Source organism: Poromitra crassiceps (assembly GCF_964638095.1).
Source record: "Poromitra crassiceps genome assembly, chromosome: 10".
Classification (NCBI taxonomy): Eukaryota; Metazoa; Chordata; class Actinopteri; order Beryciformes; family Melamphaidae; genus Poromitra; species Poromitra crassiceps.
The window spans coordinates 38,192,183-38,217,515 of NC_139631.1; the positions used below are offsets into that span (position 1 = coordinate 38,192,183).

General features: G+C 42.8%; 1 protein-coding gene across 1 annotated transcript in view; it reads right to left on the minus strand.

Annotated features, from left to right (window-relative positions):
• Nucleotides 1-16,083, minus strand: part of LOC310783527 (dual specificity testis-specific protein kinase 1) — a 43,574-nt gene extending 27,491 nt beyond the window's left edge. The window contains exons 1-2 of the mRNA XM_083644410.1: nt 15,922-16,083; nt 15,019-15,124 (exon numbers count right to left, since the gene is read on the minus strand). Coding sequence (XP_083500536.1) covers nt 15,019-15,049 — 31 coding nt within the window. The 5' untranslated portion in view covers nt 15,050-15,124; nt 15,922-16,083. The remainder of the gene's footprint in view (nt 1-15,018; nt 15,125-15,921) is intronic.
• Between the last annotated feature and the right edge of the window lie 9,250 nt (nt 16,084-25,333).

A 25,333-nucleotide genomic window follows, 5' to 3' on the forward strand; every position in this document is an offset into this window, starting at 1 on the left:
TATTACCAAGATACACTGTTAATTTGATTGAATTGAATTTAAATAAATGCTACACACAGTAGCCTACCTTTAAAGTCATGGATATGATAGGTTACTGTAAAAGTTATTTGTCATCAAGTTAACATTATTTGCTGAGGCTAATATTTCAGGGAGTAAAATGGATATGATTATGTATTATTAAATAAAAAGGCCCCTTTACAGGCACTCTGTGCATGAGTGAATCTGTTCACACATCACATAAACCTCAACTACAATTAGGCTTTACAATGTGCCAAGAACATGGTTTTAGCTGGCTGCTGCGTTGCCAGTTAAGAACAGGGTTTCAGCTGGCTGCTGCATTGCCAGTTTTGACTCGCAGAAATCCTGCGTGAGTGAGCCAAGTGATTTTCCGAGCTGCTCGTACAGTACTTTGGCGTGTTAGGGGGAGAGATGGGAAAAGTACACGCATTCTTTAAGACACAGTTACTTGTGTAAAAAAAAAAATACTATGGTAAAAGTAGAAGTGATTCAACTCATTTACTCAAGTAAAATTTAAAAAAGTACACAGGCTCTGAAATGTATAGTAGCCTACTCAAAAGTAAGTATACAAGTATTTCTACCGGCTGTTTCTGTCCCAGCTTTTAGATGTTTTATTACAGAAAGTGTATGAAACCCATGACCAAAAGAGTCATACATTCTGTCATTGTGTTACATATGGATGGAATTATAGTGAAAATAGATTATCCCCCTTTTTTTCTGGGGACCCGGTGTAATCCCCTCAAGGACCCCTGGGGGTCCCCGGACCCCACTTTGAGAACCATGGGTTAGGGCGGGGTGGTGGTGGGGTTTAGAAAAGCAAAGAGAAGGACTATGACTTCCGGCGCTGAAGGTCAGACTCACAGCCCGCTGTGAGTCTGACCACAGGACTCTCTGGCCCAGTCATCATCACCTCGGCTGACGTCCTCGGCTGATAAGGAATGCCACTTACCAACGTTTCCCAGTGAAAATCAGTTCACACCAAAGGCAGACTTTTCCACCCAGAGTGCCCTCTTTCAACACAGGCCTTCACTCTGGGAGGAAGCTCCCTAAAGATGGGACCGGGATGTGATGTTACCCCCGAGGCAGAGAATGTGTGAGTCTCTGCAGGGTGTTTGTGAGTGTTCAGACACTTGGACCGATGACTTCTGAGCTGCGGGGCGGCCATGCGGGGGCCGTGACATATCTCAAACGGGGGGGGGGGGGGGGGGGGGGCGTCAGCAGGCGGCGGTGAGGCGGTGACTCACTCAGGCTTCACACCTGAAGCCAAACTGATGCAAGTGGCTTCGCCGATGGCTCAATCTGCTCTTTCCACGCAGAGAAGCGGAAATTAACTGAATGACACTGCCTCAGATTTCCAGGGGATTGACTCAAGCAAGGTGGGAAAGCACTTTCATTTCCTGGTGCTTTACAAAGAGGATCTGGAAATCAGACACACACAGACACACACACACACAGACACACACACACACACACACACACACACAAAGCCAAACGGACATCTAATAACCAGGCAATTCGGTTGCAATACGTCTTGAAAGACAAGCAAGTTACTTGTCAACAACCTATTTCAATATCACTCGTGAAAGACCGCCACAGGTCGCCGCTACTTCCTGGTTACAGCTCCCAACTCTGGCGTATGCACTCCACGCATGCACTTGCTCACACCACCACAAGAGGTCACATTCGTAAACATCGGTCGTTTTAACGGCTTGAAAATCTACGAATGTTGTCGTCTCCCTTGTGAGGGCCGAGGACGGCCTGGGCCTGGGCCTGGGCCTGGGCCTGGGCCTGGGCCTGGGCCTGGGCCTGGGCCTGGGTGTGGTGTGGCAGGATTGTTGTGGACTCCATCCTCGGAGCCCCAGGGATGTCAGGCATAAAGCACGCTGATGAAGAGGGCAGCTACACCACAGTAGAGCATTTAATATACCCTAACCAGCCATCCAGCCAGATCATTTAATATACCTTAACCAGCCATCCAGCCAGGACATTTCATATCCCTTAACCAGCCATCCAGCCAGGACATTTCATATCCCTTAACCAGCCATCCAGCCAGGACATTTCATATACCTTAACCAGCCATCCAGCCAGGACATTTCATATCCCTTAACCAGCCATCCAGCCAGGACATTTAATATTCCTTAACCAGCCATCCAGCCAGGACATTTCATATCCCTTAACCAGCCATCCAGCCAGGACATTTAATATACCTTAACCAGCCATCCAGCCAGGACATTTCATATCCCTTAACCAGCCATCCAGCCAGGACATTTCATATCCCTTAACCAGCCATCCAGCCAGGACATTTAATATACCTTAACCAGCCATCCAGCCAGGACATTTCATATCCCTTAACCAGCCATCCAGCCAGGACATTTAATATTCCTTAACCAGCCATCCAGCCAGGACATTTAATATACCTTAACCAGCCATCCAGCCAGGACATTTCATATCCCTTAACCAGCCATCCAGCCAGGACATTTCATATCCCTTAACCAGCCATCCAGCCAGGACATTTAATATACCTTAACCAGCCATCCAGCCAGGACATTTCATATCCCTTAACCAGCCATCCAGCCAGGACATTTAATATACCTTAACCAGCCATCCAGCCAGGACATTTCATATCCCTTAACCAGCCATCCAGCCAGCACATTTAATATCCCTTAACCAGCCATCCAGCCAGGACATTTCATATCCCTTAACCAGCCATCCAGCCAGCACATTTAATATCCCTTAACCAGCCATCCAGCCAGGACATTTCATATCCCTTAACCAGCCATCCAGCCAGCACATTTAATATCCCTTAACCAGCCATCCAGCCAGGACATTTCTTGGCCCTCTAGCTGCCAAGCTAGGGGGGGGGGGGGGGGGGGGTGACACCCGTTCCAGAGCCACAGAGGGTGTATTGTGGGGGGGGGGGGGGGGGGAGGGGTGACACCCGTTCCAGAGCCACAGAGGGTGTTTTGTGGGGGGGGGGGGGGGGGGTGACACCCGTTCCAGAGCCACAGAGGGTGTTTTGTGGGGGGGTGGATGGGGGGAGGGGCAGCAGCCAGGCATGTGTTGTACAGTCTGGGTCGACGTCAGATCAACGAGAGCCAGACCGCACATAGCTGTGGCTCCTCCCCCCTCGGCCCCGACCGCGCTTCACTCTGCTGGACAGAGTCACGTTACCGAGCATTCAAAAAACAATCATCTATATACATCATCTACAAACATAATGCTGTTCAGGAATGACAAAAACAAGGCATAGTCATTCGTATAATGTATATATAATAATGTATACTTTTTTTGACACCGATACCCTAAAATAGGGCTTCTGACGCGATTAAGTAAGTAAGAAGACGAAAAACATAAAGCCTGTGATGCACAATTACGCATCTGCTTTTTATTTGCTGTGTTATGTAACGTTATGTAAAGTGGTGCTCATAAGTGCATTATAAGCACAAAGTGATTTTGCTTCTCTTGTGATAAACAAGATGCAAAAAATAGAGGGAGTTGAATAGTTTAGCGGAGAGAGTGCATAGTTATTTATTTTTTCCCATGGGTTTATCATCTGCTTTTATGGTCCTTGATTATGATTGATTATGACCCCTAGCTATTCTAACACTGTAAAACCATAGGCCTCTTGGGGGCGTATTGCTTTACTTTGTACAGTGTACATCACAATGCACTCCTGAAGTGTTACCCTGTGTTATTTTCCATCCGCTCGTTGGTGCAATTCCGTGTCATATTATATCTGTCATGCATATCCTATTCTCTGCTGCTGCAGTGACCCCCATTTCCCCACGGACATCTCTCCCCATCATTAAAACACCTCATCTAATCTGAAACAGTAAAACTGCAGTTACAGCATTTTTCCATGACAGCAGCAACACCCTAAGACCCACAGCACGTAGTTTTCAGAGTCCACAACAAGGCATAACTCACTGATATATAGACTCACATCTGAAAAGTTTCTCTTTATCTGTATTGTGTCTGTGCAGCTTTTGCATCAGTCTTAGTGTAGCTTGGGGGCATAGGCGGATTATGACATGATGGGCCCCTGGACCTGGATGCATAAAGGAACCCCCCCCCTCCTCACAGCACACGTGCAGAATAATAACTAAGACTCTGGGCCGGATTATCCATATGTCGCATCGGGCGAGTGCCCCGGGGGCACCAGTTAATTTGCCTCGTTAGTGGGGGACCACATATTCAAATTCAATTCTTTATAAGCTTTGTGAGGTGCCCCGCCTCCTCCATCGCATTCAAATGTGTCCAGTTCAAGCATTTTGTGCGGTGGGAGAAAACCTGGGAAGAAAAGGTAGGCTGAAAACTAACTTCCCCAAGTGTGTTCACCACAGTCAGACTTTTCATAACCCTGCCTGTTAACTGTGGGTGAGAGATCTCTCACGCTGTGCTAACTGTAGACTAAAGCCTGGATTATGCTTGACGCTTTGGCCGGCCGCACGGAAATGAGAGACACGGAATCCGACGAGGAAACGTGTGGAGCTTTTATACTCTGTGTGGGTTTCTGCAGGCGGAATTGAGCGCGAGTCTTGAAAACTCCACTTTGTCCGCCCGTCCGCGTCCGCGTAGTTACAAATTTCGGCGTGCGCACAGCCGCTCGAAAACCGTCCGCACGGACCCTTGCGGAGGGGCGTGTCTGCTGATTTGACGTCACTTTTCCGCGCGGACACTCGTGTTCCTCGCTGATGCGGAAAGCATAATGAGACCTTAAGGGTGAGAGATCGTTTTCACAACTTAAAAGAGTTTAGAATGAACCGGTCGAGTTGATGCTTGGGGAAAAGGTTTTCTCTTTGAACTGGACGTGCGGTTTATGACGCTTATAACAACCATAATAACAAATAGTCTATGCATTGCAATATATTTAGAGGGCCGCGCTGTATAGGTTCTAGTTTTCTGAAGTTTTTGACTTTTTGTAAAGCAAATAGTTTTTGACTTTTGTAGCGGCGAAATCTTCGGGGTCTTGTTTCTTGTTAGAATGCCACTTCTAATTACTCAAGGTGTCTTTATTGGGTGATGTTTGTTTAAGGATGGCCTCCTTCTTAACACGTTGGGTTCAGTTCTTTGTAGCTAGCTAGCTGTCACCTAGCTTTCTTGTTCAAACACTCTTCGTAAAGCTTCCCGAAGATGTTCTGAAATGTATCTGACTGCTTGTGTTAATTGATGAAAAAGTAGCCATGTGCAGTAATGACATAGAAAATTTAAGATGTGATACTTGGAGCTGCGAAACTTTGAACTGTATCGAGATCATGCATTTATGCATCGTGGAATCAAATCGAATCGAATCGTTGACACATGAATCGTAATCGAATCGTGAGGCCCGTGAAGATTCACAGCCCTATTACTAATTTAGACGCTGCAACAGGATAGACATTTAAAAATAGCAGCGGACTTGAACGCAACCCCACACACCCTATACTTACTTTCTATAAGCCTGAGGCAGTGACCAGCTCTATACATGAGGATCTATGTGGATTTCCATTGCAAATCAATCCGTTTGAATCCAACCACTCCCAGCTAACCCATTGTTGACCATGTTTGACTCACACACTATAGAGAGCCAAAGTGGAACGTCACTTCCTGCTTCAGCACTGGACCATTTATTTTCCCATCGACATTTCGTAAAATGCTTATAAAAAGAGTTTTACTTGTTCAAACGGTACAGATATATTTAGAAATAGGAGAGATCGAAAATATTAATATAGAATATAGAAGAAAAAAAAATTTCGATGTCGTTTCTTTAAGTTTTGGTCCGAGTGAAATGTTCTATGGTCTCTCCCGATTATAGCGTTAGCTGAACGTTTGGTTTGAACGAGTAAAACTCTTTTTATAGACGGTTTTAACTTGACAACAAAAACATTCTAAATTGAACCCCCGCTCACTTCCTGTTGCAGTGTTTGCTATGGACATAAAAGAAAAAAAAACATTCAAGTGCAGGACTGACCATTCTGTGAAAACCGTCTATACAGCTGAGCAGCGAAAACAAAAGTAACGATGTCGAGTGAATATTTCTGCAGTTTGCCGAATGCTGAGAAAAAGGAAGTGCTGTGGGGTTGCGCTCTGGTGAAAACCGTCTATAAGCATTTTACGAAATGTCTATGGGAAAATAAATGGCGGATGAAAATCTCTGGTACAGTGCTGAAGCAGGAAGTAGGCGGTCACTTTGCCTCTCTATAGTGACTGGCAATGAGAACAGTAGGCCACGAAAACAAAAGTTACTTCAACGTTCGCAGATTAAGGAGTGACAGAGCAAATATGTGATAATGAAGCAATACAGTATGGAGTAATGCCATATCACTGGCCACTTCAGTGATCAGTTCTGTACGCAGCAGATAGGCTGTGTGGCATAAGTGTACTGCTGAGCCGATTACGGAACAATACAAAAATCTCCATTGTAAAAAAAAAAATCATTTAATCTCAAAATGAATCTTGAAAAGTGTGGGGGGACCGGGGGAGGTCTGCAAATGTGATTAAAACAAAACACATTTAATTTCATTTAATTTGAACTTGTCTCACTGGTTTTCTACACCTGTAAGAATGTTGGAATACTCTGCCAAAAAAAATGTCAATAGTCATATTCAACCATAAAACTTTTTTTTTTAAACAATTGAAACATTCTGCCAGTAGGGTGAAACAGTTCTACTCGTTTCCAGTGCTGTTTCACTTGTTTCAGTGATTTGAAAGTGGACTACTGGGTTGGGCTGGTGGAGATTTGAGTGTGTTTGCATGCAGTTTACATACAGAGCGTACATGGTACATACATGGTGCTGTATGCTGGACCTGTCTCTGACTCACTTGTTGCAGTTCAGGAGTCAATAGATTGAATTCACAGGAGAAGTGTTCAGTTCAATGCTCAATATCTCATGCTTTGATCATGGGACCAGTTTGAGTGATAACTCAATAAAATAACATGTGCATTAAGCAAATATCCAATCTGCAGCAAAATGATCCCAATGTTTTTAAAGTGATCATCTGTGACATTTTCATATAAATACATGGATGTTTTGCTACTCTATCAACACCAATTGACTTAACATAATTCAACCTACCTAAAGCTTTACAGTACATAATACTACATAGCTGTTCTAAATAGCCGGTGTCTCGTACTTCGTTCCTGGAGAAAATTCTCTGGCATACAGGAAGTGATGCGTTTTACATTTCTGGTATATTTTGGAAAACATTCATTTGTTTATTAGTTGTTTGTTTATTTAGTTGTTTATTTAGATTTTCATTGTTTAGTTAGTAGACTTTTACTATGGCTTTTATCTAACTTGTGTGTACTTATTCATGTAATTTCAATGAATTCAGTGATATTTTAAGTAATTTGCACATTTGTATTGTTCAATAAAAGCATTTTTTTTTACTAAAAATGTGATTTTATTGGTGATGAATAAAAAGTGGTGAAATGATAATGTCATGCATTCAACAGCTGTTTGTTGTAAACAATCAACAGAAAAGCCAAGCTCCACCCACCCTGCTTGATTGACAGGCGATCTGTGGGGAAGTGCAAAACCCTACAGCAATGAGAGTCCAATAGTCCAGTCTTCTATAATGAACAAGTCCAATAGTCCAGTCTGCTATAATGAACAAGTCCAATAGTCCAGTCTGCTATAATGAACAAGTCCAATAGTCCAGTCTTCTATAATGAACAAGTCCAATAGTCCAGTCTGCTATAATGAACAAGTCCAATAGTCCAGTCTGCTATAATGAACAAGTCCAATAGTCCAGTCTGCTATAATGAACAAGTCCAATAGTCCAGTCTGTTATAATGAACAAGTCCAATAGTCCAGTCTTCTATAATGAACAAGTCCAATAGTCCAGTCTGCTATAATGAACAAGTCCAATAGTCCAGTCTGCTATAATGAACAAGTCCAATAGTCCAGTCTGCTATAATGAACAAGTCCAATAGTCCAGTCTGCTATAATGAACAAGTCCAATAGTCCAGTCTGCTATAATGAACAAGTCCAATAGTCCAGTCTGCTGCTATAATGAACAAGTCCAATAGTCCAGTCTGCTATAATGAACAAGTCCAATAGTCCAGTCTGCTATAATGAACAAGTCCAATAGTCCAGTCTGCTATAATGAACAAGTCCAATAGTCCAGTCTGCTATAATGAACAAGTCCAATAGTCCAGTCTGTTATAATGAACAAGTCCAATAGTCCAGTCTGCTATAATGAACAAGTCCAATAGTCCAGTCTGTTATAATGAACAAGTCCAATAGTCCAGTCTGCTATAATGAACAAGTCCAATAGTCCAGTCTGCTATAATGAACAAGTCCAATAGTCCAGTCTGCTATAATGAACAAGTCCAATAGTCCAGTCTGTTATAATGAACAAGTCCAATAGTCCAGTCTGCTATAATGAACAAGTCCAATAGTCCAGTCTGTTATAATGAACAAGTCCAATAGTCCAGTCTGCTATAATGAACAAGTCCAATAGTCCAGTCTGTTATAATGAACAAGTCCAATAGTCCAGTCTGTTATAATGAACAAGTCCAATAGCCCAGTCTGCTATAATGAACAAGTCCAATAGTCCAGTCTGCTATAATGAACAAGTCCAATAGTCCAGTCTGCTATAATGAACAAGTCCAATAGTCCAGTCTGCTATAATGAACAAGTCCAATAGTCCAGTCTGCTATAATGAACAAGTCCAATAGTCCAGTCTGCTATAATGAACAAGTCCAATAGTCCAGTCTGTTATAATGAACAAGTCCAATAGTCCAGTCTGCTATAATGAACAAGTCCAATAGTCCAGTCTGCTATAATGAACAAGTCCAATAGTCCAGTCTGTTATAATGAACAAGTCCAATAGTCCAGTCTGCTATAATGAACAAGTCCAATAGTCCAGTCTGCTATAATGAACAAGTCCAATAGTCCAGTCTGCTATAATGAACAAGTCCAATAGTCCAGTCTGCTATAATGAACAAGTCCAATAGTCCAGTCTGTTATAATGAACAAGTCCAATAGTCCAGTCTGCTATAATGAACAAGTCCAATAGTCCAGTCTGCTATAATGAACAAGTCCAATAGTCCAGTCTGCTATAATGAACAAGTCCAATAGTCCAGTCTGCTATAATGAACAAGTCCAATAGTCCAGTCTGCTATAATGAACAAGTCCAATAGTCCAGTCTGCTATAATGAACAAGTCCAATAGTCCAGTCTGCTATAATGAACAAGTCCAATAGTCCAGTCTGCTATAATGAACAAATGTTGTGAATCGGATTAGATCACAACCAAATTTAATGGAACCCCTTTTGGGCCATGGCATGCTACACCCTTCCACCAAGCTTTGTAAATATCGGCCCAGACAGACAGACAGACAGACAGACAGACAGACAGGCAGACAGAGAGACAGACAGACTCACAGACAGACAGACTCACAGACAGACAGACTCACAGACACACAGACAGACAGACAGACTCACAGACAGACAGACAGACAGACAGACAGACAGACAGACAGACTCACAGACAGACAGACAGACAGACAGACAGGCAGACAGACTCACAGACAGACACACAGACTCACAGACCGACAGACAGACAGACAGACAGACAGACAGACAGCACCGAAAACATAACCTCCTTGGCGGAGGTAACAAGGACAATCTTGTTCTCCCAGATCTCACAGATTACTACTTACAGCCTAGAATTTCTAGTTTATCAGAAAGAGTCAAAGTTCATGAGGTATGTGAACCCTTCAAGTCAGGCACTCTGACATACATGGCATGCACTTTCCTTAGCCTGCGGCGCTACCATACCACTGCGGAAATACCCATGTATAACATCGCAAGGCCTATATTAATATGGCATCTTAAAATAGCAGTGCTCAACAAAGACCAGCTTGCCTCTTAAAGTCATATTGACCTCGCTCATATGGTCATGTGATGCATCGGTACGTCCATGTCTCGAAACTGTGACTTTGCACTTGATGTCAGTTCATACAGTAGTTGTACTTTAGCACAATAAGATATCTGTCTGTGTCCCTAAATCATGACATATTCAAAGAACAAACCATCATTAATGGAGACAAAAGGCACCATTCTGAATCCAGTGAATGATTCAAGGGGGTTATTCGACCAGATCTGCCTGCAGTTTTTGTGCACCCTCAGTGCTAGACCGTAACCTTATATACCCACCGGGCCAAGCTCACCCCAAGGGTGTCATACTCCTCTACTGGCACACTGCCAAGCTCGCCCCAAGGGTGTCATACTCCTCTACTGGCACACTGTGACACAAGAGACCAGGTAGGCCTAATCATGCAACAGGGGAGGGGGGGGGGTGCTATTGTGCGCACCAGCTACCTCAAAAACCACGAGTGATGTACTTTGTAAACAACTCGCGGTCGGTGCGTTCTTCCTCCCACAAGGATGGATGCGTTCAGGGCATCTAGGAATTTGAAATCCTTTTACCACGTCAGGCAAACATGTCCCTCTCTACGGTTATGCAAGGCATCCAAAACAACTGCGCCGATTTTTTTGGCGTGAATCCCTGACTGCTTGTGTGGAGGACGCGTCGGCGGCAGAGAGATGCTTCACTCGTCCACGGCTTCTGCTCACAGAATGCCTCTGGAGAACAACGTGGCCCTTGTGGAGACGGGGCGAGTGGGCTGGAGAAGAGTGTCGGAGGGTCATGCAAAATGCGGAGAAGGCACAATGTATCTCTGTCTCTCTCTCCAGCCCCTCCCCCTTGACCTCATCCAGCGGTTGAAGCGGCGGGCCCCAGTGTTTGTTCAGTCAAGTTCACGCTATAGCCGGGGCGAGAAGGAGACAAAAACAAAACAAGGGGACGTGCACAAACACCGGAAAGACTAACAGCATTAAGCAGCGTTTAAGTCAACAGGCGCCGATAAGAAGCCGTGGGAATCTTGAACGCGATGGAGCTAGGGGTGAGATTCAGTGCAGAGCTGAAGTGTTTGGAGGGGCGACAGCTCCAGTTAGACCCATAGTTTGCTGTAGTGTCCTCTAGAGAGAGAGTGGCGTCAGCGGAGGACCAAAATGCGAGACTCATTAGCCAATGAACAGCAGGAACAACAACAGGAATGGGTCTTGCGCTACTTTTGCATGCTAAAATAAAGCTGATAATGTACAATTTGATTCAAGGGGGGGAAAAACCCTTTCAGAGTACAACACAAACTGTCTATTCTGCTGCAACTCGACAGTGCTGCTTAATCCAGGACCTTACTTCCTGGAACTCTTGAGAGTAAAAAAAATGGTCCATTGGAGTGAATGGAGATGTCGGGACTCTTCTATCTAGATGGCTCTGGTTTGCTGATATATGGGGCCGGTATTGCAGTGGTGCTGTGGCTGTCTATGGGAGGAGCTTAAAGCCCGCCTCCAGTCAGTTTTGTCATTTTGAAGATATTTCATGTGTAGCTGCTCTGCTAATTAGCCAAAGTGTTCGCCACTGTATTTTGTTGACAACCTTATTTTGGGCTCAAAGTCGTAAAAATTGTCTGGCGCTAAAAACGGGTGCTGAAGTCAGACATTATGTTGTCTAACGAGTGACATGTCATAGACAAATACAATATTTAATACTACAGTACACCATCGGCCGTTAGCTTGGTGTTAGCCTACGTTAAGTGTTCACCAGGCTCAAAACACGGCGATAGTCACTTTTAACCAGTTCGAGTTGCGCTCTTTCCATATCTTTTCCATAGAAGTCTGCAGCTTTCATATCATGTTGGCTGGTTGTTGATATCTATAACAACATTGTGGCTTCTAGACAAACATTTTGTGGAGATAGAGGCAGCTGATTCCGGCTGGAAGGGAGACAAAGATCGTGAAGAACAGGAGCGAGGCTCTTATCCTTTTTGGACAACACTGCTCCAGCCATGATGTTGCAGTGGAACAAGGTATAAGCCTTCGGTTCTTACCAATAGACGATCTTCGGCGCAAATGATGACTGGTGACGTAGTTTATTACGGCGCACGCAGCTTTGCGTTTTCCACTGTACACCCAGGATTTACACAGGCAGAAAACTGGCTGGAGGGAGGCTTTAACCTCAATAATGTTTTTATTAGTAGCAGGAGCAGTAGGAATAATATGCTGTTTCAGGTGCCTTTCCACCCTGACAGGAAAAAATAAATACCTTTTTTGCCAAATTTAAAGATATTACAAATCAACACAAGACAATCAGCTCCCAACTAAATATCGGCATATAGGCCTCCAAAAAACCGACAGTATATCACTCTGACCTGAGATGAGAAGCATGTGTTTACTGTGGTTTGCTAATAGGCAGGATCTACTGTTTTGGAGCATACTATAAATCCTCGCTCCAGGGCGGGGTGATGCTCTGTCTGTGGTGGGCTACACCCAAACCCTTCTCTGGAAACCCGAAGAGGGGGGAGGGGGGGGGGGGGTGTTTAAACTCACCACGTATACATCAGTAACAGATGTTATACTCAATCAGAAATCGTAATAATGCCAAGGAGTGAAGCTCATAAGCTTGGACTATGTTTAGGCGTTAAGTGCTTAGTAGTACCATCTGGGAGGTGAGAGCTTTAGAGGCTAAAGAGGCTGCAGGGTCTGATCCCCAGCCAGAGGGGAATCCCCGTCAAATCCCATCCTCGCATCAGCATCAATCAAACCAGAGGAGAGTCCAAAGAGGGAGAGATTCAAGAGGATTCTCTTCCTAACTCTGCGTCCGTCTAGATATACTTCATCCATCCATCCATGTGCTGTGCTGTGCTCCCCACAGCCAGCCTACATTTAAATCCTAATCGCTTGTGCTTGGCGAGAGATGGAGGTGGAAAATGACATCCACTGACTAACACATCCCTGGCTGGCAGCAAGTATAGGCTGCTACCCACTACTGATCTGCCCCATTTCACTTTTAATGAACAATAAGAGACCACGTTTCCAGTTTGTGGAAAGGTGATGGGCAAACCGTCTAACAACAGAATATTATGTAATTATGTCGTCATTCTTTATTTTTTTTGGTGCCCCACGATACATATCGTCACACTTTTGTAACGTGATATTAAATTGCGATATCCCTACTATATTAGTGTCAGTGCATCCCTAAGTCATACAGCAGGAAAGAACAATGCTGGGACATTTCAGGATGATTTGTCCTCTGGGGAAATGACTTAAAAAAAAAAAGACATGGTTCAGATTGTGAACGGTTCAGATGGTAGAAAAACGAAGGGGATCCAGGATGTGTTGAACAGGGAGGGTAACGGGACACTTCCCTGACACCACAGCTCTGAACAAGGTTAGAAAGGCCGGGATGCTGAGCCAATGGCTTTCTATTTCAGGACAATGCACAGCTCGACACACTTTATGTACAGCAGGTATGTCGCTTCACCTGCTTTAGCCTTCCAAGACTCAACACACTTTATGTACAGCAGGTAGGTAGCTTCACCTGCTTTAGCCTTCCAAGACTCAACACACTTTATGTACAGCAGGTATGTAGCTTCACCTGCTTTAGCCTTCCAAGACTCAACACACTTTATGTACAGCAGGTATGTAGCTTCACCTGCTTTAGCCTTCCAAGACTCAACACACTTTATGTACAGCAGGTATGTAGCTTCACCTGCTTTAGCCTTCCAAGACTCAACACACTTTATGTACAGCAGGTATGTAGCTTCACCTGCTTTAGCCTTCCAAGACTCAACACTTTATGTACTGCAGGTAGGTAGCTTCACCTGCTTTAGCCTAACACACTTTATGTACAGCAGGTAGGTAGCTTCACCTGCTTTAGCCTAACACACTTTATGTACAGCAGGTAGGTAGCTTCACCTGCTTTAGCCTAACACACTTTATGTACAGCAGGTATGTAGCTTCACCTGCTTTAGCCTTCCAAGACTCAACACACTTTATGTACAGCAGGTAGGTAGCTTCTCCTGCTTTAGCCTAACACACTTTATGTACTGCAGGTAGGTAGCTTCACCTGCTTTAGCCTAACACACTTTATGTACAGCAGGTAGGTAGCTTCACCTGCTTTAGCCTAACACACTTTATGTACAGCAGGTAGGTAGCTTCACCTGCTTTAGCCTAACACACTTTATGTACAGCAGGTATGTAGCTTCACCTGCTTTAGCCTTCCAAGACTCAACACACTTTATGTACAGCAGGTAGGTAGCTTCACCTGCTTTAGCCCAACACACTTTATGTACAGCAGGTATGTAGCTTCACCTGCTTTAGCCTAACACACTTTATGTACAGCAGGTAGGTAGCTTCACCTGCTTTAGCCTAACACACTTTATGTCCATTCAAAAGAAGTTGGGTCGGGTCCGGGTCTATTTGCCACACGTCTCGGGTCTCTGACAGTGAAATGCCGGGTCCAATAGGACCAGAGTGGGCCTGGTGAGTGGCTTTCACAGCTGTCAATCACCCCTTTTTATATCGTCAAATAACTAATTAAAAACAAACTTTTTCGAAAAATGAGCACTTGAACCTACTAGAGGTCTTCTGGTACGCCCGGACCCCTGGATACCCGAGGACCCAACCCAGACCCGGCCGGGCCTCGGGATCCATTCAAAAGAAATGACTTCGGGTCTGGGCCGGGTCCAGGTCCGACATTTATCGGGTCGGTCCGGGACCGGGTCTCAGCTTTCTAATACTAGACGGGTCCATTCGGGTCCGGGTCCGTCATTTTGGACCCGTGAAAGACCTCTAGTAGGTAGCTTCACCTGCTTTAGCCTTCCAGGACTCAACACACAGACACAATCTACTGTACAATTGCTGTAATGCTTGGAAACACTGACATAATCAAGCAAGGAAACTGCGCACACAGTTTCAAAGGTTTGACATAATAGTGCGAAAGCTGTGGTTTCTCAGCTGAATGTCAGAAGATGTTGTCAGCTACTTCCTTTTTCAGTGTACCTGCCAAGCAAGACTATCCACATTACTTCCTCCTCGTAAACAACCATTCTTCGCATTATGCATTTTAGGCTGCTGTGAGAAAGTGCAATTCATATCAAAATAGTTTTGCAGTGTAAACACTATATGAGGAAGGGTTGGAAAGAGTATTTGAATGGTTACAATACTTACTCCATTGACTTAATAAGCTATTCATATGCATGTTGAGGGCGGGAGGGGGTAAAACCCAGAGGAGCTGTGCGGTAGACAGCGGTTTAAGTCTCTGTGGAGCCAGACACTGAGGAAACAACCACACACATGCAACAACGGATGAGTGAAAAGCACAGACGCATGAGGCAACAGTGACAACAGGAGCTGGGTGCATTATGACTAGCATGCATGGGGGTTGATTGATTGGCCTATATGAATTTCTGACGTCATGGAACTTTTATTGCCGATTTCAACGTGTCACAGATTAATTTATTTCCTGGAGATACAGCTATAAATGATAGCCTATTTTGGAAGAGAGTTCCCTATGAGAGAGCTGCCACCTGTTGCATTTTTACAGTGAGGTATTATAAATCAATATCACATGTTTCAAAAGCACTCTTGCAGTGAAAATATAGTGATGGAGTGGAAAAAGACAATAACGAGTCTATCACAACTCCCTATAAGATTCCTACTTCCTATAGGGACTTTTTGTGAGTTTATTGTGACATTACTGCACTAACGTTTTTTTTTTTACTTCCTATGGTATATGTAGACTACTTAATAATAAATATGGTGATGTAATCGGCTATTTCGGCTACTACTCCATACTCAGTGACTTTTTGTAGGCTACATTATGGTAGTTCAGTGCTGTGCTATCATCACTATAAGTGCACCTGTGGTAGCCTATTCAAGAGCTATATAGTGACTTATATTTATGATCTTTTTGACTTCCTTCCGATAGAAAGACCTTTTGATATTCGTTTTCATCTAGACTATAATTTGCTATAGCCTACTGCAGGATTAGCCTACTTTTCTTTTGTCGTGTTATGTTGAAGCAGGACATTTTAAACTTTACAGACAGACAACACAGCCTAGGCTACTTACATGGATGGAACCAATCCCAATCTCGTTTGTCGGAGATACAAAATAAAACAATGAAGAATGCAAATCGCGCTTATGTGCTGTATGAAATAATATTCATCATATCATCCTTTGAAGTTGATAGTTGACGCTGTGCATTGCAGGCGGCCAGGCGCGGTTGCAGTAGTCCGTGTGTTGTGTTGTGTTGTCAGTCTGTCCTCTCCTGCAGGCTCTCTGTGGATGGGCTGAAAGCGTCGCTAATGCAAACGCATGTTTTCTGGGTTGTCTAGGAAGCAGCCTGTTCACTCCGCCCACACACCATGACAGCTGGCACTGTGCCAGCAGGCACTTTGCGGTTGTTAGGATACTTCGATTGATGTGGTGTGGGTGTTTCAAAGCCAGTTTCTCTGAGCCTTGTTGTGATAACCGATCTTTTGCGCCAATTTCAATGTTTTTTTTTTGTCTATTTTAGTGCTGGAGCGGGGCGGGGGGATACAACTCAGTGTGTATTCCCCAAGGGGCAACCTCCAGTTCTGAAGAATGAAGCCAATACAGAAGTGCCTTAACCATGCATTAATTCGAATGGCCTGCAGGGGGCGACTCCACTGGCTCCAAAAAGAAGTCAGATTGCTGGGGAGGGGAGGGGACGAAGGTAATGCAAGTGGGCGGCCAAATCATAAACATTAAAAAGTCTCAGTGGGTTTGTTTAATTATTAAAGTATGAGTTGTACCAAACAAACCTTAATATCTCAAAAACATCACATCGCTTATATTTTTACATTCTGGGTGAGAGCAGAAGTAGGCTAGCTCAAGAGTCTGATGTAGCCTATATGTAGGCTATGTCATGTTAAAGTTGTGTGAAGTGTCCATTTTTAAAATGAAGTGAATTTAGTAAAAAGCACAGCCTGCTAGCGCGAGACACTTATTTTTTATTTATTGCGCAAACAAATAACAATACAATAAGCCAAAGACATCAACTGTGCCAACATGGTACAAAGAAGTCAACGACATAAAAGACAGACTTATAACTAATATTAGCACAAGACATACAGGGGCAGAGACAGGGTCTATAGTTATTGGGCAGATATACAGGCATTTTGGGGGATTTTTGTTAGATATGTGTTGTGTTTCTAGTATGCATTATTTACCTTTGTGTGTATGCTAGTCAGTGGCGATTCTAGAGTCTGTTGGGGCCCTAGGCAAAAATTCCAAGGGACCCCTTCCAACCAGCGTTCATCACAATTATTTTATAAATAATCGGACACAAAAAAAGTATGAAATCTAAACCTTTTTTTTATTCAAAAACAATAAAACCTAAATAAATAACCCAATAACTTCAACATTGTCACATTATATATTAGAATTAGAATGACATAGCCTACTAGAATACAATTCCTCAAGTTCAACTTTTAAATGTTCTCCGAGCACATAGCTTTCATTAGGCTATTCATAGCTTTCATACAGGGTGCAAAATTTACCTTTTTGTCCACCCAACAAATTGCTCGTAAATGATCAAATTTTACCAGCCATTCAATAGAGTATTCATTTTTATTCTATTTATTTAAATATATATTTATTGGGGTGGGGATAGTTGTGACTGAAGCAAATCTTCCAGCCACTAGCTTAACTATTAGCTAATTATACAAAAGGCTCTAAACAGCAGCTTTAAAAGAGGTAAGGGGGCTTAGTGGAAGGGTTAATGGTCAAATAAAGCGCGTGTGATTGTGTGGGGTGAGGGGGCAGGTGGTTAGTGTGATTGTGTGGGGTGAGGGGGCAGGTGGTTAGTGTGATTGTGTGGGGTGAGGGGGCAGGTGGTTAGTGTGATTGTGTGGGGTGAGGGGGCAGGTGGTTAGTGTGATTGTGTGGGGTGAGGGGGCAGGTGGTTAGTGTGATTGTGTGGGGTGAGGGGGCAGGTGGTTAGCGGGTTTATTTAAACAGGCACTTATTGAGGATATAGTCACAGCTGATGGGATGAAGGATTTCTTTTAGCTGTTCTTCCTGGCCATTTGGACGTTCAGTCTGCAGCCTGAGGGGAGTAACTGAAAAGCTGGGTGGGTGCAGTTGTTGTAGATCTAGATTGCCTTTTTGCTTATTGATTGAGAGAAGTCCTGGAGTTGGCGTTTGTCTCCAATGATCTTGCTGAACTGATCCACAACCTGTCAGTCTGCATTTAGTTACTGCAACTGCTTCATCAGTAGGCCTCTCTGCTCCACTGTCTGGCTAGCTTTCTCCTTTATCCTCTTTTTCCAGATAACCTCTTCATTGTTTTTCTTTCACTTTTACTTCAAGAGAAAGTACGGTACATGAATCAAGTTTGATGGGAATGATTCACATTATGTTCTCTTGAATTGAAAGGGAAAGTGAATTAGTTGTGTGGGCGGGGGGGGGGGGGGGCTGCGTGCTAATATCGGGATCGGCAATCGACCGAAAGAGTTGGAAAATATCAGATATCCTCTGGAGGGGGGGAGGGGGGGATCCACTATCATGCCTCCCTGTTGTGGGAGTTTATGAGCTGAAGCTCTTTTGAATCCACGCACATTTCAGCACAGTGTTCAAAATATTCCCATCTTGTATCTTCCAACTTGAAGTAGTTCCTATTATAAGGTTAGACTGATATAAGGGTTTACTCTTATAATTGGGCTGGTATTAAAGGAACACTCTGCCCATTTTCAACCAGCTTTGTATCATTAGAACATCAGTATATCAGAAAACTGTAAACTGTTTTGAAGTCTGTCATTTAATTTGACAGTTATTGAGTGTTAAAAGTGGTCCACACTAACTCAAATTAATAACTCATTAACTCAAATCAACTCTCAATAACTGTCAAACTAAATGAATGATGAATAGTTTGACAGTTATTGAGAGTTGATTTGAGTTAATGAGAGAGATTTTGTACAGTTTCAAGTAAAAATGGATCAAACTGGCGCACTTTGAGATCAAAATGAAGAGACTAGATCTATGAAGAACTACACACATCAATATCTTCTTTACCGTTCTGTGGTTTTACAGCGATGAAAAAATAATTGTTTCCCTATATATACTATATATATTCTGCATACAGGTTACTATATGGTAGAATTATGCTTGCATAAATAATACCAAAATCACTTCAGGGGAGTTTCAAGTAAAGTAACATTTTGCTTTGTAGGCAAAACAAAAGTAAAATAGGCAGAGCATAGGCAGAACTGAAGCTTGAGGCAGGCTCAAGCTTCACGGACGAACGGACGGACGGACAACCCCAATCCATAATGCCTCCGGCCTGTCGCCGGCGGAGGCATAATAAAAATCACTAATCAGTATTTTGTGGCTTTGTGAAGAGAGGCTAATGAAACCACATACAAGGGTCAGTAATGAGACTCACTCAAATTACCTCTTCACTCTCTCTCACACCACACCTACATTATTTATCACTCCAAATGTCTCTTTACCAGGATGAAAGAGCAATGGGAACCCCTGGTTAGGTGGTGGAGAAATACAGGAAATGTGTTTTAAGTAACCCCCCTCCCCATCATGTATCTTTTTCTGCCCGCTCTTTTTAAAACATACTGTAGGCGCCCATGCTTGTTCGTATTGTATATTGCAGTGGTCAAATGGTGTGCTGTGAGGCATGTCCACCTGTGCCTTGGGATTTTGTGACAACCATGCAAATATAGCCTCCAACTATATGCAAACAGTTATGAATTCATTTTTAATCTACTATATCAGTAGGCCTACTTTGTACTTTGTACATGTCCCAATACAGAGGCAAATTCTATACCCTAAAAAATCGTACAAAAACTCCTCAAAGCAAATTCAAATGGATTTTTGAATTATTTTGTCAGTATCTCACAAGTAATATAGTTGTCAAATTGTATTTGGCATTAGTACGGTAAATAAAAAAAAAATATATATAAATAAAAACCTTTAGAGGGATAACAGATTATAGAGGCTGTTTTGTATGGATATAGGTGTGCCTTGAAATTTTGGCCGGCCCTTTGGAGTGCCTCGTGCACAAACAGATGAAAACTGAAAAGCACTGGTATATTGTAATGTATTCATGTTCTACCATTATTCCCCCTGTTCACAGTCACCGTTTCCCAGGGCTGAAGACCTCCAACATGGCTGCCAGAGGCTGTGTGACCTCACCTGAACGCCTTGGATCTGACTTTTCCTTTCTCAGCTCAACATATTGGACTGGTCCTCCTCACCCACAGTTAACTCATATTGGGCTGGTCCTCCACCCACAGTAAACTCATATTGGACTGGTCCTCCTCCACCCACAGTAAACTCATATTGGACTGGTCCTCCACCCACAGTAAACTCATATTGGACTGGTCCTCCTCACCCACAGTAAACTCATATTGGACTGGTCCTCCTCACCCACAGTAAACTCATATTGGACTGGTCCTCCTCACCCACAGTAAACTCATATTGGACTGGTCCTCCTCACCCACAGTAAACTCATATTGGACTGGTCCTCCTCCACCACAGTAAACTCATATTGGACTGGTCCTCCACCCACAGTAAACTCATATTGGACTGGTCCTCCACCCACAGTAAACTCATATTGGACTGGTCCTCCTCACCCACAGTAAACTCATATTGGACTGGTCCTCCACCCACAGTAAACTCATATTGGACTGGTCCTCCTCACCCACAGTAAACTCATATTGGACTGGTCCTCCACCCACAGTAAACTCATATTGGACTGGTCCTCCTCACCCACAGTAAACTCATATTGGACTGGTCCTCCACCCACAGTAAACTCATATTGGACTGGTCCTCCTCACCCACAGTAAACTCATATTGGACTGGTCCTCCTCACCCACAGTAAACTCATATTGGACTGGTCCTCCACCCACAGTAAACTCATATTGGACTGGTCCTCCTCACCCACAGTAAACTCATATTGGACTGGTCCTCCACCCACAGTAAACTCATATTGGACTGGTCCTCCTCACCCACAGTAAACTCATATTGGACTGGTCCTCCTCACCCACAGTAAACTCATATTGGACTGGTCCTCCACCCACAGTAAACTCATATTGGACTGGTCCTCCTCACCCACAGTAAACTCATATTTGACTGGTCCTCCTCACCCACAGTAAACTCATATTGGACTGGTCCTCCTCACCCACAGTAAACTCATATTGGACTGGTCCTCCTCACCCACAGTAAACTCATCAGTTTTCAAAGATATGATTGGAGTTTATGGCTTGGCCAGAAAGAGAGGAACCCCCCACAAGCTATCCCACAGTGACAGCATTGTGGACATGTGAGGGTGTTGTACTGTAAGGTGTTGCGGGCTGGCAGTCAGGCTGCCATCTGCTGGCTGTTGGAGGTGTTGCAGGCTGGCTGTCAGGCTGCCACCTGCTATAGATTCTGGTGACTCATGAACCACCAGCCGTCTATTTCTCAGCCATAAGCCATCCTATTATGTCTTCGTTTGATTTGACTGTAATCCCCATGATGCAACAGTAGGCTATACAATGGCTGTGTATTGATTTTGATTTCTGTGCCAAAACAATGAAAAACTGTATTGGAGAACTTACACCGAACCCTACTCAACCAGGGTTTGACCGATATGGGTCTTTGAAGATCAATACTGATACCAATGTTATAGTGAAGGTGCCAGACTTGTTGTTTAGTGCCAGATTTGAATAATAATAATAATAATAATAATAATAATAATTATTATTATTATTATTATTAACCCATTGATACCTGATGCAGCATTTGTGTGTATATCCCTCATTTGTGTGCGTATCCCTTTAAGACCGCGAACCGCGTTAACACGGTTCACGGTCTTAAAGGGATACACACACAAATGCTGCATCAGGTATCAATGGGTTATTAATAATAATAATAATAATAATAATAATAATAATAATGATAAATTCAGGCTCTAAAACAACATCTAGGGATGTTGGCACTTGGCACTCTCCATTGAAACTCTTAACAGTAAATGAAATACTCAAATTAATAACTAACAATTATTGCAAAATGGGTGACATAACACAAACATAATACCAAATTCCAGTAAACAAGTTTTTGTTTTAATTCACAATAATTTACAGTAAACTTAAGTCACTGATACATACAGCAAACAGCATACCGATTTTCTCATCATTAAGCAGGGAAATCATGGCTTCAATATCCAGAGTTGAGGTAAACTTATGGTAAACAAGTTAACATTACATCGCCAGCATTTGGACTATAAATACAGTCGGTCTGTGTGGGGGGGGGGGACGCCCACACGACGTTACTTCCGTTTAGGACCATGGGGGATTTCCCCCATGCTGACCACAGATCTATATTATGAGACATAATCCATCATCATTTATTTGACCAGGTAGATTATGGAGAACACATTCTCTTTTACAAAAATGACCTGACCTGAATGTATGAACTGTCAACCTCAGCAGTCATCTGCTGGTACATGACCCCCACCAGCTGGCTGCCGTATGTAACTACAATACACACATTAGCACAGTCAAATCACTTTAGCTTAAATGAACACCTGTCAAATTCTAACTTGCAGGTCTGATGATCAAGCGCTTTAGACTACAATGCAGCAGAGCATTGTCTATAATACATTTTTTAATGGTTTGTCTGAGTGCTGTGGGTCCATGTTTAAGTCTAGTCTATTAGTAACGTATTTCTCTTGCAATGAGAATACACTTTAAATCTGGACCCTGCACCCATCAGGCACTACCTAAAGAATAAGTGCAATAGTGGCAACAGTGGAACTATTTCCTTTACGTCTTTGGTGTGAGTGAAACAGTGGAACTATTTCCTTTACGTCTTTGGTGTGAGTGAATCAGTGGAAGTATTTCCTTTACGTCTTTGGTGTGAGTGAAACAGTGGAACTACTTCCTTTACGTCTTTGGTGTGAGCGAAACAGTGGAACTATTTCCTTTACGTCTTTGGTGTGAGTGAAACAGTGGAACTATTTCCTTTACGTCTTTGGTGTGAGTGAAACAGTGGAACTATTTCCTTTACGTCTTTGGTGTGAGTGAATCAGTGGAAGTATTTCCTTTACGTCTTTGGTGTGAGTGAAACAGTGGAACTATTTCCTTTACGTCTTTGGTGTGAGTGAAACAGTGGAACTATTTCCTTTACGTCTTTGGTGTGAGTGAATCAGTGGAAGTATTTCCTTTACGTCTTTGGTGTGAGTGAAACAGTGGAACTATTTCCTTTACGTCTTTGGTGTGAGTGAAACAGTGGAACTACTTCCTTTACGTCTTTGGTGTAAGTGAAACAGTGGAACTATTTCCTTTACGTCTTTGGTGTGAGTGAAACAGTGGAACTACTTCCTTTATGTCTTTGGTGTGAGTGAAACAGTGGAACTATTTCCTTTACGTCTTTGGTGTGAGTGAAACAGTGGAACTACTTCCTTTATGTCTTTGGTGTGAGTGAAACAGTGGAACTATTTCCTTTACTTATTTAGTGTGAGTGAAACAGTGGAACTACTTCCTTTATGTCTTTGGTGTGAGTGAAACAGTGGAACTATTTCCTTTACGTCTTTGGTGTGAGTGAAACAGTGGAACTACTTCCTTTATGTCTTTGGTGTGAGTGAAACAGTGGAACTATTTCCTTTACTTATTTAGTGTGAGTGAAACAGTGAAACAGTGGAACTATTTCCTTTACGTCTTTGGTGTGAGTGAAACAGTGGAACTATTTCCTTTACTTATTTAGTGTGAGTGAAACAGTGGAACTATTTCCTTTACTTATTTAGTGTGAGTGAAACAGTGGAACTATTTCCTTTACATCTTTGGTGTGAGTGAAACAGTGGAACTATTTCCTTTACATCTTTGGTGTGAGTGAAACAGTGGAACTATTTCCTTTACGTCTTTGGTGTGAGTGAAAAAGTGGAACTACTTCCTTTACATCTTTGGTGTGAGTGAAACAGTGGAACTATTTCCTTTACGTCTTTGGTGTGAGTGAAACAGTGGAACTATTTCCTTTACGTCTTTGGTGTGAGTGAAACAGTGGAACTATTTCCTTTACGTCTTTGGTGTGAGTGAAACAGTGGAACTATTTCCTTTACTTATTTAGTGTGAGTGAAACAGTGGAACTATTTCCTTTACTTATTTAGTGTGAGTGAAACAGTGGAACTATTTCCTTTACGTCTTTGGTGTGAGTGAAACAGTGGAACTATTTCCTTTACGTCTTTGGTGTGAGTGAAAAAGTGGAACTACTTCCTTTACGTCTTTGGTGTGAGTGAAACAGTGGAACTATTTCCTTTACTTATTTAGTGTGAGTGAAACAGTGGAACTATTTCCTTTACTTATTTAGTGTGAGTGAAACAGTGGAACTATTTCCTTTACGTCTTTGGTGTGAGTGAAACAGTGGAACTATTTCCTTTACGTCTTTGGTGTGAGTGAAAAAGTGGAACTATTTCCTTTACGTCTTTGGTGTGAGTGAAACAGTGGAACTACTTCCTTTACGTCTTTGGTGTGAGTGAAACAGTGGAACTATTTCCTTTACGTCTTTGGTGTGAGTGAAACAGTGGAACTATTTCCTTTACATCTTTGGTGTGAGTGAAACAGTGGAACTATTTCCTTTACATCTTTGGTGTGAGTGAAACAGTGGAACTATTTCCTTTACTTATTTAGTGTGAGTGAAACAGTGGAACTACTTCCTTTACATCTTTGGTGTGAGTGAAACAGTGGAACTATTTCCTTTACTTATTTAGTGTGAGTGAAACAGTGGAACTACTTCCTTAATCTTTGGTGTGAGTGAAACAGTGGAACTACCGTAAATTCCGGACTATAAGCCGCACCGGTGTATAAGCCGCACCTGCAAAGTTGACTATTTTTTTCTTATATAAGCCGCACCGGACTATAAGCCGCGGGTGTTTTAATGGTTTTTTTTTTTTTTTTTTTGTGTGTTTTAATGTTTAATTACCATATGTAAGGGTAGCTTACAGGTAGGAAGCTCCCATTTATTAACATTTCAACAAAACAACATAACACAACACCACCTGTGTTGTTTTTTACAGTGCACACAGTGTCATACAGTGTGGTGAAAAGAGGGCAAGAGAGGAAATTAAAACTTATTATAGTTATATAGGATTTATAGTTAGAAAGAGTGCTAAAAAAGAGAGATTTTTTTTTTTTTTAATCCATAGATAAGCCGCACCGTTATATAAGCCGCAGGGGCCAAAAAAGGCCAAAAAACGGGAAAAAAGGTGCGGCTTATAGTCCGGAATTTACGGTACTTCCTTTACGTCTTTGGTGTGAGTGAAACAGTGGAACTACTTCCTTTACGTCTTTGGTGTGAGTGAAACAGTGGAACTATTTCCTTTACGTCTTTGGTGTGAGTGAAACAGTGGAACTATTTCCTTTACGTCTTTGGTGTGAGTGAAACAGTGGAACTACTTCCTTTACTTATTTAGTGTGAGTGAAACAGTGGAACTATTTCCTTTGAAATAGTGAAAACAGTGGAACTACTT